Source organism: Bacillus rossius, chromosome 1 (assembly GCF_032445375.1).
Source record: "Bacillus rossius redtenbacheri isolate Brsri chromosome 1, Brsri_v3, whole genome shotgun sequence".
Taxonomy (NCBI): Eukaryota; Metazoa; Arthropoda; class Insecta; order Phasmatodea; family Bacillidae; genus Bacillus; species Bacillus rossius.
Genome location: NC_086330.1, coordinates 234,948,985 through 234,964,837, shown reverse-complemented (window position 1 = coordinate 234,964,837; position 15,853 = coordinate 234,948,985). Strand labels below are relative to the sequence as shown.

General features: G+C 33.4%; 1 protein-coding gene across 6 annotated transcripts in view; it reads right to left on the bottom strand.

Moving 5' to 3' along the window:
* The window catches only part of LOC134527374 (LIM domain-containing protein jub-like), a 236,814-nt gene that overhangs the window by 25,525 nt on the left and 195,436 nt on the right, over nucleotides 1–15,853 (bottom strand). For 2 of the 6 annotated variants that reach the window (XM_063360004.1, XM_063360006.1), the window contains one exon: nucleotides 9,498–10,016. The exons of the other annotated variants lie outside the window; for them this stretch is intronic. In XM_063360004.1, the coding sequence (XP_063216074.1) occupies nucleotides 9,984–10,016 (33 nt within the window). In that variant the 3' untranslated portion in view covers nucleotides 9,498–9,983. Of the gene's footprint in view, nucleotides 1–9,497; nucleotides 10,017–15,853 lie in introns of those variants that run through there. 6 annotated transcript variants of the gene reach the window in all.

Sequence of the window (15,853 nt, the reverse complement as noted above, 5' to 3'; positions counted from 1 at the left end):
AGGTTAGGTTACAATTCTCCACGTGAAGATTGAATTGACTAAAGTACAGTTTTCCTGAACTGTTAAAAATAATTCGCAAATTATCACTTCCTACTATCTCTGCTCTATTCTCAGTGAATATTATCTTTTTTCCAGAATTAACTATTTTATTTACAGACAACAGATTCAGTGTAAGTCCTTGCACAATGAGAGCTTCAATCCTAATCACACGTCCCTCCGTATGTACTCTTAAAGTACCCTTTCTATCTGAAACCATTGGCTACACTAATTTTCACTGGGCTATCCATTACACTTATATCAGTCATGAATTTCTCAATATCTGGTGTCACAAGATGATCTGTGCAGCCCGAATCCAAAATAAATTTAACTCTCCCTTCGTGCACTTCATCATTCATAACCGCACTATTACATGTTGTCGCAATAAACATAACCTCACTCTCATTGTCACACATATAGCTAGACTGACCTCGAAATCCGGAACTATACTGTCTTTGGTAATGACTCCTTCCCCTTCTTCCTCGATTGGTACCTCTCGTAAATCTCTTGGGACAGTCAGCTACTAAGTGTTGACTGTCTCCACATTCATAACATCTTCTGATAGGTCTGCTGGCATGATGCATTGTTCTTGATGCGCCGAAAGATGTTTATCCTTCTTGTGTTTCTTGCATACTACATGCGTTTTTCTTTGATGCTCCGAACGATGTTGCTTCATCTTCCTTGTCTTGAACATGACTTGCCTTTAGTTCAGCATCCAGTAGCCTTGATTTCACAAATTCAAGTGTAAGGTCTGTATCTAATGCTTCCAAAACAGTCACAATATTTTCATATTGATTTGGTATGGTTAACAATAAATGACACACGAGATCATCTTGTTCCAGTTTGAAACCCATTGCTTCTAAGTCCCTCACTAAACAATCGAATCTGTTGAAGTGTTCTTGTAGCGATGTGGTACACTTTAATGTCAGCAGTTTCTTGCGCACAAAAAGTTTTGACATTGCACTTTTTCGTTCGAAAACATTCCGCAGTGACGATAACATCTGAAATGCTGTCTTCGCATCTCTCACATAATCAATGTGTCGATCTGTAACACAGTTAATAATTACATTCCTTGCTTTTCGATCCATTTCAATTGATGTTTCCAACTCCTTAGCCTCTTTACTTTTCCACATCTCATCTTCGACAATTCCCTTGAGTCCTTTTTCCTCCAATAAGGCCTAAACAGAAACTTCCAATTTCTAAAATTTATATCTGTTAATTGAGGAAAGGGACAAACGTTTGTATTCGTCGCCATTAGCACTGTTGTTTTTCTTAGATCTTCGTAAACATCTCCCGACTCACCGCTCGCGTCAATATATATTTTTATCAATCTTAAATTTTCCGATTTTTATTTCCCTTATGCTGACATTCGTAGTCTGGGCCCATAACCTGTTAATTTTACACTTTGTGACGGCGAGTTTTAACTTCTATTGCATAGTAGCAGAGGTTCCATCTTGTACTAATCTTAGTATCACTGCGCATGCGCAACTATAGGGTGTACAAGAGCACAGTTAACACAATAAAAACACACTGTACCATAAACAAGTACATTAAATATTTCACAATGTGTTCTGTTTGCTCATTGTACGCATGCGTGGCATCTCTCTTCCACTCGATTGGAACAACCATCGATTTGACTTTTCAATCATATTTTCGTCGTTTGAATTATTAATATTATGTAATTTAACGATCGTCCACCGATTTTCAGCACAATCGGTACGGTTATTTAAAAGTAATGTTGAAAATTCAAATACGTTTTGAACCAACAATGGTGTTTTACAGTTACACATAATAATTCAAATTACACCTGGGATCTTTTGCACAATATTTAAAAAAAATATTGTTACACATTATAAATAAGTTTGGTGTATTTGGGATGCGTATTTGTTATAAAATCGTGTTAATATTATACCCCTACCGTGAACAAAGTTTATATATATATATATATATATATATATATATATATAACATTTTAAACTACATTATCTTAGTATGGCCTCGTGGGCGTGTGGTTAGCGTACCTAACTATTAAACGAAAGGTTGTCGGTTCGAATCCGGGCAGCTGCAAAATTTTTTTTTGTACTTGTAAAAATAAATATGGCACACGCAACATTTCAAAAGTAATAAATATATTTGAATTAATGAATGCAAATAAAAGTAAATTTATTAATTCAATTGCACATTTCATTTCACTCCTTTGTATCCATACAAAATAGTCATAATTCAATAAAAGTGATTCAATTTTATTCATAAAAGTATGCAGAGGAAGATTTTATTATGCAAAAGATTGAAAAATTAAAAAAAAAATCTTCCTCAAAGAATATAATATTTTTAATGCCTAAATGGTTTGGTTGCAAAAACCTATTACGGCTCAGTCTCAGGCCGAAAATGATATTTCCTTTTCTTCTGGATCAATCATTTTATCAATGTTTTGTTATGACGTCACGTTAAACTATCGTCCGTAAACCGACTTTACAGACATCCAATTTTTTTTTTGTGGAATTTTTCAACGTTTTCATTATTTTGAGATGTTGACGGATGCCCAGAATGGTCTTCAACACTCATCTCACCACGTTTAAAGCACCCAAACCACTCGAAAACTTGTGTGCGGCTCATAGCATCCTCCATTAAAGCCTCTTGAAGCATTTGGTAAGCTTTCGTTGCTGATTTTTCGAGCAGGAAACAAAATTTCAAACACACTCTTTGTTCTTTTAAATCTGTCATAACGACTTCGCAGGCGGAACACGAGAACAGTAAGAGAAAAACAATACTATGATCAAACGTTAACCTACAAACTGATGCAGTCTGGGCAGCTAATTAGTAAAGGTATCTACTAACCCTATCTAGCGGGAACTACTACGTCTTCGAATGGTAGCGTGCTCTCAATTTTTTTTTTGGGTCCCCCTCGTAACTTAACTTAAAATGTATTGTAATTTTGTAATAAAAACTCATGTAGGCCTAACTTTTTATTTAAAAATAAAAAGAATACAAAATAGATAAAAAGATTAAACTCTGTGTTAACATGCACATCACATTTGCACCATACATCAATACCATTGAATGGCAACTTAAAAATAACATTCACATTCATAATATTTAAGTGCATTTTTAATGAAATTTTTTTCTATAGTAAATGTATGTATGTCATGAAGTTTTACTCTCAGTCCTTAAATCTTTTTTTTTTTTTTTGGATTCTGAAGCATCCATGTCAGACATTATGGGGATATATGTTTTCTGGATATGGAAATATGTATTTTGGAATTGTAAATGTAGTTTGAATGTGTGGTATACATGGGCGTAGCCTCCTCCCCCCCCCCCCCTCCCGGGCAATCAACCAAGATTTACAAATTTATAGACAATTGACAACCCAAGATGCATATTTTGTTTAGTTGCATGTAAATAAAAAGTTACACTGTTAATTCCTATGTTTGTAAAGATTTAAATATTCATAAAATTATTTTCATCTGAATGGAATTAGCATCATTAAAATATTCAATTAGACTTCACACAGTTGAAGGGCTTTGTGCAATTCAATGTACGTATGTGTGATTCATGAATGAACTATGGCTCTCTCTCACTTGTTCATATGTGCCTTCTACCCTACAGCCATTATTAGTTTCCTTCGACAATAAAAATAATTTATTCAGGCCAATATGTTATAAAAAATAATACTACACAAAAAAATACATCCTTTTATTTACTCGCACGTACACTTTATACACATTTATCACACAACTTTAAACACAGAACTGTAACAATAAAATCATTGTAACAATATTGTTTTCTAACAGTAAAGTTAGGGATTAACGAATTAGTATAATTTAAATGTTCGTTACATTTGTTACAGGCCCAAGAAGCTGAGTAGAGCTACCAGGCTATTTCTACAGGATAAATCTGACATGTAGATACACAACGTGAACAGACAAACTAACTAACCGCCTAAATAGAACACTAAAATGTGATTCAACAAACAATGGCAACCTCCATCTTTGCTTTGCGCACAAATGTTAGTAATGGAATGTCACCTTAGCAGTATGACCAATAAATATTAATACAAAGTCTTTTTTAGTTCCTGTGTGCAGAAGAAAGTTGAGTTCCACTTGTGGCCACAAGTGTTGATTCAAGACTGTATGACAGGATCTCTTGCACTGCAAGGGAACTGCAGTAAAACTCGTTTAAGACGTTCTTGCGTAATAGGTTTTTTTCATTTATAGCGTTTAATTAAATATTCCCTCAATCACTTCCATACATCCTTATGTTAATTTTTACCATTCAAAAGTTTGCCTTTTTAGTTGTTTCCCACATAAAACATTTATCATTTAAGGAAGAAAATAAAATAATAAAGTTTATCTTTATACTCTAAATTATATTTATCTTTAAACTTTTAAACAATAGTTATAAAACAATAACAAACATGACCGTTAAAACCTTTGCAGCACACTGTTACAATATATTTTTCGACCAATCATCTGCTTGCATTCATATCCTTTGTGAGGCTTTTCTATCTGTATACCATTTGCCTCATTCGAGGTATAACATCTGATGTACACAACAAACCACTAGCCATTCACTGACCTGTTTCCGTGACCTGTGACTCAACAGGTACAGCAATTTGAGGAACTAATCATAGTTCTTTGTTTGTTGAGCACTGTAGTAAAGATTTATGTATGGTGGATGTAATGATGAACATTTTAGTTTACTAACCTTGCAATGATTTCAGTTTTTGGCCAGACTTATACAGTATTTACCCGTAAATTGAGCACAATTTTTTGTAAAACATGTGTTGAAAAATCATGATACGAGGCTTATTCAAAACTTGACAATGCTGCATAGTGCATAGGTTCTTTCAAGCTCCAAGGTTGGTTGACTTGCTTACTGCTTAAAGGAACAATGGACATCTTGTATGTTGATTGTGCTTTGTGGTTTTGTTTTTCTGTGAGAAGCCATTGCAATGATTGACAAAGGTGCGGTAGTGATCATCTACACCTGCTGAAAAAACCTAAAATGATTAAAAAACTCTGGATATAAAAATTCTCCTTTGGGTAGAAATAACATTGTCACAGATTGTATACATGATTGGAGGAAAAAAAAAAGTTATTTGAAAGGTAAAAATTTGTAGCATGTGCTTCCTCAACAATTTCCCAATTATTTTGTGTATAATCATTGTAACATGGCATTGATTTTGGTCGTCCATGACCAAGATGTTTATGGCACCTTACTGCTGTAAACAAAACAGCTGTGATCGGTAGCCATTACATTCATGATGTATTTTTGGTCCCATCATGGTAAGCATGTTATTATTCATAAAAAATCCACAAATAAAATATTTATAAATTTTGTAATACTATTAATGCAAAATTAAAGAATTCTGCAAAAAAAACAAAAAAAAACTGCAAAGGTTAACTCCGGTACCAAGAATGCTAACTGCTATCCGCTGAATCTTTTTGGCCACCCGGGTGCATCATTGTAGAGAGAGCTTGGGACAACAGCCTATGAGATTCCCTGCAACTAAAACAAATTCCGACCCGGTTTTTATTTTCTTACATCAAAATATGCAATGATGCCGATAGAGATGATACATAAGGGCCTTCCTATAGGTGTCTATTCCAATAAAAAAAAACAAAATTCAAGAGGCAACCACTGTACAGGTTGCACCCATGGTCTAAGGGGAGGTGAAACCATGCGCAGGTTTTCCCCCTCCACGCGCTCCCTCGCTACGTCACCTTGGTTGTCGCCAGCGCTCTTTTTCCAGGCGCTTCCCATCCATCTCATCTGCGTCTCGTGCGAACCTTTGTTATTGTTGGTGCTTGCATAATCCTGAGTGCTTTTATGTAGCTGTGCAGTGTTCGGATGCCACAATCATTTCAAAAAGACTCGAGATTCTGGCATAAAATATTTTTCTTTTCCAAAAAAATTAACATCTTTGCAATAAGTGGGTGAACGTATGCAAAAGGAAGGACAATTTGTGTGTTAGCAGATTTATGTTTAAACAAACGTGATTTTAAATAGTAATTTCACTTGTTTTATAATAGTGATGTGTCAATTCCTGTTTCTTCCCGGTTCTCGGTTCGGTACAGGTTCTTAAAAATCGGTTCTCTGTTCTCAGTCTTTGGTTCTGACTTCAAAAATAAAATAAACATTATTCACACATTATTTAAGAGGTGTTTCAAGTAATAAACTATTTATTGTTTCGGCTACAAAAAAGCACTAAAAAGCCTGTATCTAGACTTCCATCTTCAACAATTTATTGTTTATAACACTGAAAAATAATAACTTATTTGTATTTTTTCCTCAATTATTTTATTGTATGCTTACAAAGAAATGCATTGGCATAATGTTTCAGTCTTTAAAGATGCTATCAAAACAAATTAAAAGGTTTAGTACAGTTTTCAAGCTACAGCAAATACACCAACCTATTGCAAATGTAATATGTACGTATTAGTGCCGGACTAAATAAAACTAAAATTTACTATATTAATCTAGCAATTACCTCAAGAAAGCTACATACACCCTCCTTTAAAACATAGGAATAAAAATAAAATATTTCAATAATGGAAATAAATTAAATTGATGGTGAACTTTCAAAGTATTGAAATAATAAATTGTCTACATTGAATTCAGTTTGTTTGCACAGTCAAGTCAATTTTTGCCACACTTCTGATGACATTTCTTACACAATTTGTACTATTTTGCTGGAATAATTATACCTTACAAGTGTCAACGAGCATTTCGTTTGTCCAGTCAATAGTAAAATACATCAACTATCATCCATACACCACTTTGCACAAAAAAAAAAAAAAAAATCTTTTATCACGTGTCTACGAGATCTTCGTCAACGCTATTACCACTAAAAACAGACATGCCACTTTCAAAGCAATCCCGTTTGCCTAAAAGAGAAAGTTACTAGCCATTCCGCTAGATGGCTGCAGTTGCAGTGAACTTACACTCCACAGCACTGCACAAAAAGCATAAAATTTTAGAATGCCGAAGAATATTACGGAAATATTTTAAATCAATCATCAATTCTATTAAACAAATATACTTTTGCACTTTTAATTGTTTTTTATACACCAGTTACGCATACTTACATGTCAATGACTCAATTAGCTGCCTATTTTTAAAACCAGTGAAACAAATATGGCGTCTTTCTGTTCACATCTCTACAGAGACACGCTAAGCGTTGCACACATCGACGAACTACATCTATGGCACCTTCAACTGTTGTTTTGAATGTAAAACGTACTTTGTTTACAGATGTGACGAGAATATTATTTCACAGAAGTCCAAAAAAATAATTCATATGTGAATTGGATGTGAGTTGAGCCATTTCATGCTGCAGTTAAGTTGTAGTGAAGGACTATTTTCGAAAAGGGTTTTGCTATACTGCCGGTACCGGTACCGGCACCGACATTTTAGCTGCGGTTCTCGGTGCCGGTTAAAATGCTGATAACCGTAGGAACCGAGAACCGGTACCGACCCATCCCTATTTTATAATACAAGTAATTATTTTTATTTTTTTTGTATTATTAACTGTAGGTTAATATTAGGTCGAGGAATATATTTCGTGCTAAATACCGAGTTTTTATCCATAGTAATAAAGTCATTCACTGTAAAAAGGTTATTAATTGAATTAATTTATTAAATGATATTTAAACGTATATATATATACATTAATAAAACTTAAATCAATGGTTTTTAAAATGTTTGTGCATTCGGGCATCAGCGAGAACTACAGAATTTATTTCAATTTAACTTTTTTTTCCTCTTGTTTGTTCTAGAAATAACCTAAACACTAGTTTGTGTAGCATTAATGAAGGGGGAAAAATATTTCATCAATGCATGTAAACAAATCGAATAAAAGTAGGAATGTGAACCCCCTATACATAAAAAAGAAACATGCACTTTTTTTTATTGTTCAAAATGTTCTCTTTAATGTGGTGGGGAGGACGTATTATATCATTACGTTTAAATATAATTAAATGTACACGCAAAATTGTGAGATGTTAATTATAAAATATACAGAAACGAAACAGGCTTACTTACAACCACTTTTGAAATTCGAGGTCTAATATGTTTGTTTTAAATGAATTTTTATAGGCTTTGGAAGAAGTTAATTTTTATTTCATTACTATTCATATGTATTTAACATAATAATGTTATGCAAAATACCGCTTAAAATTCAGTGCGTGAAAGTGAATTAGCCTACTTCTCTAGTTACATGTGATCATACTGATTTTAATAATGTTATTTACCTAAAGGTATTTTAAGATTTCGGCATTACAATCTGCTTGTGTTGTGTTATTTTGTTAGTTTACACACAATAATGAAAATTAACGTAAATGAATTCATTGTTATGAACTTTTGATTTTACCAATTTTTTCCATTCAAGCGTTTGGAAATGGTACAATTTTGTTTAAGAGTTTGTGTTTTATGCCTTAAATAGCATTTAACGAGTTTAAAAAACTGCCGTTTTAAATACTTAAAAATAAAGTTTGCAGAGACCATCGCTCAGTACATTCTCAGCGTAATGCCTGCAAGCTGTTTTTTTTTGCTGAATATTGTAGAGCTATTTGGTTTAATAATATGTTTTAAATATATTTTTTAAATACATATATTTTTGGTCATTATTTATCCTTTTGTTTAATGTTTGTAACTAAATAAAATTAAAATTAGTAAATAAATCAAAAGCGCTTATGGTTATGTAAATTACAAATAAGTATTTAAAAAAACTTTATTTTGTGTCCGATTTTTTTTATAATATGTGTGTATTATTCTTTGTTGCCCGCATCCTGAATGTTTATCATCCCTATTTTATTATTCATAATAAATATTTTCGAAGTGTATTCATTCGAATTCCCATTACAATTCTGTGTGTTTTATGTAAAATCATTATTTTTTTCGACAGTGCTGACATTTATGGCCATTACGGTATCTAGATAAATACAAGACCCAGTCAACATTTTGAAGTGATGAAACAGCGGAAAAAATATTGCTTCATTAATTTTATTATTAATATAAACCCCGTGTTTTGATACTAATATATTAATTTAAACTGTATGTTCTAAATGCATGCTATACAATGTACATAGCAAAGTATTTTGACGCTTTGTGGTAACTCTCACTATTCAAACGATTGTAAATGAACTGTCTCTGTGTCGTGTTCCCGTAAGCGCGCTGCGTGTGGACCAGGCGGTGCGACCAAGGTGACGTAGTGCGCAGTGGAGGACGTGTTTGGGCGGCCGGACGGTTTCACCTCCCTTTCTTTACACCTTGGGTTGCACCAGGGCCTCTAAGGGCATAACAAACATTTAAAAGTTTGATGTGACGCTTTTTCTACACAACAAATATTCACAGTTATATATTCCCCAAACATGTCCCAATTTTAAAAGAAAAAGCTGAACAAATAGCACATAATCTAAGTATGTCATTTGGGTGTTTTGTTTTTAATGAAACAACTGATCTGTACTATTTTCCTTTTAATTTCAATTTCCCTGTTAGTAAGTTCCCTTGAAAAACGTCTGAACAGGGTTTTACTGTATCACAAAACACACATACTGGAACCAACAGCTCTAATTCAATAACTAGAATACACACAAATTCATTCACAAATGTTAACATTGGTTTCTAATGTTCTTAAATTTGTCCTAATTTAGACCAACATGTGTAACCAATATTTAATCATTGTTATCTAACAAAAAAAAAAAAAAAAAAAACTAAAAATGTTACTGTCATTTTAAATCCACCACATCAGTCTGTGGAACATTTTTACAACAAAACATCACAGTACGGTACGTATAGGAAGATTCTAAGGGAAGCAGACATACCAGCCTGTTTTCTAGTCGATTAACACGAAAGGTCATCATTTCATTGAGGCAAATATCAACTTGATACTTTGACAACACAAAGTCTGTGTAGTGAAAACTGAGCCACAAACTCCAGTCGCGACATCAACCAAGGTACTGGTAGCTTGCAGGTACTCCCTGGAACAACACACAGGTTTATACACACATGGTACAATACTCAAAGTCAAACTATTTTTTTATTATCAGTCATTCATCATTGACGACTTGAGGTACATGCCCTCTGACGTCACTGTGTCATGTGACACACTAGGAGAGGGCAGTCGCTTTGCTGCCTGATGCCGCAAGGAAGCATATCATATTTTTCCATTTAAGTATTTAAATAATGGTACAATATTCAATACTGTTTCACCCCTCATTGTAAGAGTTCATGTTTTATGCATGAAATAGCATTTCACATCTTAAAAAAAAATGAACGTTTTAAAAAATTAAAATAAAGTTTGCCGGCCTAATGTGTACGTGCAATTCTCAGTGCACATGTGTGCTCAAAACACTTTATCGCTGCAGTTTACAGAAAATATACCCCCCCACCCCCAAAAAAAAAAAAAAAATCAGAGAAAACTTTTTTACAGATAAAATGCAAGTAGGCTTTGAACATTTAGTAAAAAAAATTTTCTAATGTCCAAGAACAATTTACTAAACAAAGACAGTTCAGGTTTTTATGGGATATTAATAATGTGTTTTATCGCATAATTGTAATCGTCGCAACCATATTTTAGGCTGTCAAAATTGGGATAAAAAACTTCTCGCGTAAACGTCGCATGATGTTTTTGGTCCCGCTATTAGATGCCGAGCGCTTTGTGTAGGTATCTTTTCCGTATAAAACAATGTATTTTAAAGTAGAAATCTAATATTTATTCGGTCATTACCACTTACTTAATAAATTAACGGAAAAATACAAAGTTGTTTGACGTGTAAATTTTCTTATAAAGATGTTTTTAAACTGTATTTCCTTTATGTGATTGTCTGCGTTACCGCGGCGTACCGCTTATTAAAATGTGTAGCCAGCGCATCATTCTTGTTTGGTTATGTTGCTTCCCGTATAGAGCGCGCGCACGTAGTCGAATATCGATATCTCGCCGATTGGATGCATCGCGTGCTCTCTGTCAGGTGCCGAGTTAACTACATTTGATAGCCAGCATTCTTTCGTGGCAAGTGTGTACTATGACACATTCGTTCACGTCAGATTCAAGTGGCTTGCGTTCGCGTTAGAGTTTTGGTTTTCCTATTTAAAGTTGAAGAAAGGTTTTTGTTTAAGGAATTATTAATATAGATTGTTTGGCGTGCTATTATATACTCCACCTTTTTTTAAATAAACGTACTTTCCATGAACAGGTTTTGTTTTTATGAATAACTTTACCTAACAAAAAATTTTTTTTTCCGCATAATCGTCGCACCCCTACTTTTCAAACTTGATTTTAGAATAAAATGTGCAACGATTATACGAGAAAACACGGTATTTACATCAATGAAAATTAAACACTGCAAGTAAGATTACAACCATGTATTTATACGGTCAGCATTTGTGCAGCCACATCTGTGACTACTATCTAATTAGATACAACACAACTCGGTAATGGACAAAACCAGTATAGCAAATAAGTTTGCAAGGTTTGAATGTATTTATTTTTCTGGAGTCTATAATCGCAGCACTAACAGCTTTCAGTAAAAATAGAGAAGTCTGAAAATGTTATTTCTGAGTTCAATGTTACAATGTTAATAATTATTATGTTCTTTTCTAATATTTTTCTCATTTTGAATGTTTTTATCTCACAATTTCCCTGGACTTATTTCCCTCCCAACTATCAAGTATTTCAGAATCTAGTAGGAATTTTGAAATGCCTGTTTTTTGGGGGAAATCCAAAAACATCAGAGGTACTCATATATTCCCTTAATTATTATTTTTCCCTTAGAAATTTATTTTATTTATTTATTTATTTTAATTTGTTACATGCGCACCAACAGTCCGGGGACTTTAGTGGTGGGCACGACGTATACAAAATATACACAAATACATAAAGAAACAAGAAACAAAGGACAAGACATCAATACAAACAGACAACACAAGGACAAATACAAATATAATACTTAAAATAGTAATTAGTACAAAGTAGTAAGGTAGTAAGCAGCAAGACATAAAATATAATAGAGTACAATAATGTAAACGTGAAAGAGAAAAAATACTAACTATAATTAGTATGAGGATATAAATTACATTAAATACTTTAAAACATAGCTCTGTTCACAATTAATTTGACTTGGTGTTGTGTCTATTATAGTTTGTAACGAGTCTATAAATAAGATCATTCTTGTTATAAATAGTACTTAAACTAGAAAAGAGGCGAGAATTGAATTGGGGGATTCTCAATCCGGTGTTCTCAAGAATATAGCTACATTTAATTTTATAGTTATAAATGTTATGTACAAAAATATAGTCCAAATAGGCTCTACGGTCTGCTAGAGGAATAAGATTGGGATGCGGAAAACCTCTATGAATTATTAGTTGAGACAATTTGTTTTGTAAATTTTCTAGTTTCTCAATATTAGTCGACCCAATGTCATTCCAGATAGTTGAACAGTATTCTAATTTAGATCGAATTAATGCCAAGTAAAGAGAAATAATTGAATGGGAATAAGTAGCATAATGAGTGATATATTTTATAATAGCAAATGTTCTTTTTGAAATGGAGTTTAAGTAGTCGATTTGTTTATGAAAAAATAATTTTGAATCTAGAAAGACACCAAGGTCTTTTATAATGAAAGTTTTTGAGATTGGGTTATTATTCAGAATGTAATTATAAACTATAGGGTTATATTTTCTAGTAAAGGATATTACCTTAGTTTTATTATCGTTAAGATTGACCAAGTTTAGAAGACACCAATTATTGATTTCATTAATATCCCTTTGTAGAAGAGCGCAATCATTGACTGTAGATATTATTTTAGAGATTTTCAGATCGTCAGCAAAGAGTACACCAGTTGAGTAATTAAGGACCATGGTAATGTCATTTATAAATATATTGAAGAGGAGAGGTGAGAGAGTGGCACCTTGTGGTACTCCAGAACTAGCATGGTGTAAAGAGGATTTATGGTTGTTGACAGATACAAAAAAATATCTATTATTGAGATAGCTAGAGAACCAGTTCAAGTATTTAGTACAAAAACCAAAGTCTGATAGTTTTTTTAAAAGTAGCGAATGGTTTCTTGTATCGAATGCTTTGGCTAGATCAAAATAACAGGCATCTGCCTGACCTCTGTTAGTAACTACATTATGGATTGGGTTAAGAAAAGTAATTAGGTTAGTAGTGGTGGACATTCCAGATCTGAAACCATGCTGACTGGCTGATAATTTATTTTGAAGTTGAAAATTTAAAACTTTGTGTATAATTTTTTCAAATATTTTTGCGAAGCCATTAAGTAAAGATATTGGTCTATAGTTTGACACAATCAATTTAGAGCCATGTTTGTGTATCGGAATGACCTTTGCTATTTTCCATTTGTCAGGGAAAATTTGAGAATGCAAACTGGTGTTAAAGATATGATAAAGAAGAGGAACTAGTAAGTAGGAACAGCCTTTTAAGATAAAAATAGGGATGCCATCTGGGCCGGTGGATTTGGATGACTTGAGAGCCTTGATGCCCCATAGAATAAGGGATTCAGAAATGTAGGACATAGGAACAGAATCCGAGGACATGTTTGAAGACGTCACATTATTGGTTGAAGTCTTGTAGACACTGGAAAAATATTGTGCAAAAACATTGGATAAAACAGTTGGATCATCACAAATATCATTGATTTTTAAAGAATATTGTTCATAGTAACCATCTTTCATTAATTTAACATACTTCCAGAATTTCTTTGGATTGTTCTTGATGTTGTTATTAGTAGAGCGGATCCAATTAATTTTATCACGTTTTATATAAGATTTTGCCATTTTGCGAAAATGTGAAAACTGTAAATAATAATGATTGTTAGATCGTTTATAAAGTTTGTGAAAATGTTTTTTTTTATTTTAATGCTTGAATTAAGTCATTAGAAAACCATAATGGATATTAGTGGTATAAATGTGTTCATATTGTCAGTTATACAATTTGTTAAAACATCCACCTGATGATTAACATTGGTTGATTCATAGAAATGAGACCAGTCATAATTTTTTATGGCGTTATAAAGACCTAAAAAATTACCGTCCTTGTCATTTCTGTAGGAAGGATTAACACTTCTTGAGCTAGAATAAATTTCAATGTTAATGTTTAGAGCTGGATGATACAGATCTTCTTTGTTAAGTATTTCAGAGGCTTGCGTTACTGTACACTGAGATAGATTTGTTAAGCATAAATCTAGAAGATTTTTGCAAGGTTGGGTGTGATTATATTGGGTCAGACCCAATGTAGACACGTAATTGAGAAGGTAATTGGCTTTGGATTTGACATGTGAATGAGTAATGTTTGAAGAGTGCCGAGTGAGCCAATCAATACCTGGAACATTAAAATATCTTCTTGAGTGGTAGACAGTTTTTCTTCCAAGTGTTCAAGGTACTCGAGGTATTTATTCGGCGAGATGTCCGGGGCTAGGTAGATAGTTCCGATGATAAAAGTTGTTGCAGGAGACGTTTTTACCTTGATCCAGATAACTTCAATACCGGGAAAGTCGTAAATGTAAACAGGTAGCATTGATAAAAATTTGGTTTTGTTAAAGGCTGAAAGCACACCACCCCCTCTATTTTTCAGTGTAAGTTGAGGATTTCTATCATTTCTAAAAACTATATACCGGTCTGTGAAATAGTGAGAATTTATGTTGTTATCGTTGAGCCAGGTTTCTGTTAAACAAATAATGTCGTAATGAGAGTTTAAAAGGTTTTCCAGAAATTCGTTAGACTTAGTTCTTAATCCTCTCACATTTTGATATGCAATATCATAATTTCTAAGGAACTGCTTCACTGTGGGAAATAGGATGCTCCTCCAGCATCAAATTAGATGTGGAAGTTGACGCCATTGGATTAGGAGGCATGATGGTCACTGCTGTATTGTCTTGATTGGTAACATTAGTGTAGACTTGATCCGGATGTAGTTTACCGTAAAACGGGCTAATTAAACAGCCACTTGGCCAAAACACAATGTTATTGATTCAACTGAAGTCATTTTCAATTACTGATATATGAAATGAAGCATAAGTATTATACTTCGTTCGGAGTTTAGTAACTTTGACCTGAGATAAATTGAGTTCATTTGTGATATAATCCATAATTTCTTGTTCTTTAACTGAGGCTTCAAAACGGGTAGCAAACAGGGATTTAGTCTTTTTGTAGGTAGGTTTGGAGACAGTTTTAAGAGTGGATGTATTTCGTATTCCTACTTGGGGTGGAGATTTCTTATTTTCTTTATCATGGGTACCAACTGGGTTTTCATTATGTCTTGACTTAAGCGGTTTTTGTACCAACATGAAATCTTCAGAGTCGACTCGCTGGTGGTTGTTGTTAGAGTTCCTGACCATGCGCGTTTCTTGCTGACCAGAAAGTAGGTCACTGCGTGTGGAGCTGTTGCTGGGTATAATCACTGCACCATTAACATTGATCACCTTATTATTGGGCGCTCTTTTGGTCACTTGGCTGTAAGATAAATCTGAGTTTTGCTTTATGTATAAGATTATTTTGATCTCTTTTAACTCTTGTTTGATTAAAGAAGATTCTTCTCTTGAGTCCATTAACAAGGTTTTAAGCACCGCATTTTCACTCTTAAGCTCATAAAACTTAACACAGAGAGATTTTACCATATTAATTAGTTCATCCATGTTGGTGTCTTGAAGTTTCAGAGTAAATGAAGGTGAATATGAATTTTTATCCAGGGTTTCGATCGAATTAGTTCACGATTTTTTCGTAGGCGACCTGAACATGGCTAAATTAGTATTATTAATACAGTTCACAAATACACCATCTTGTAAGGGTAAGGGAAACCCCT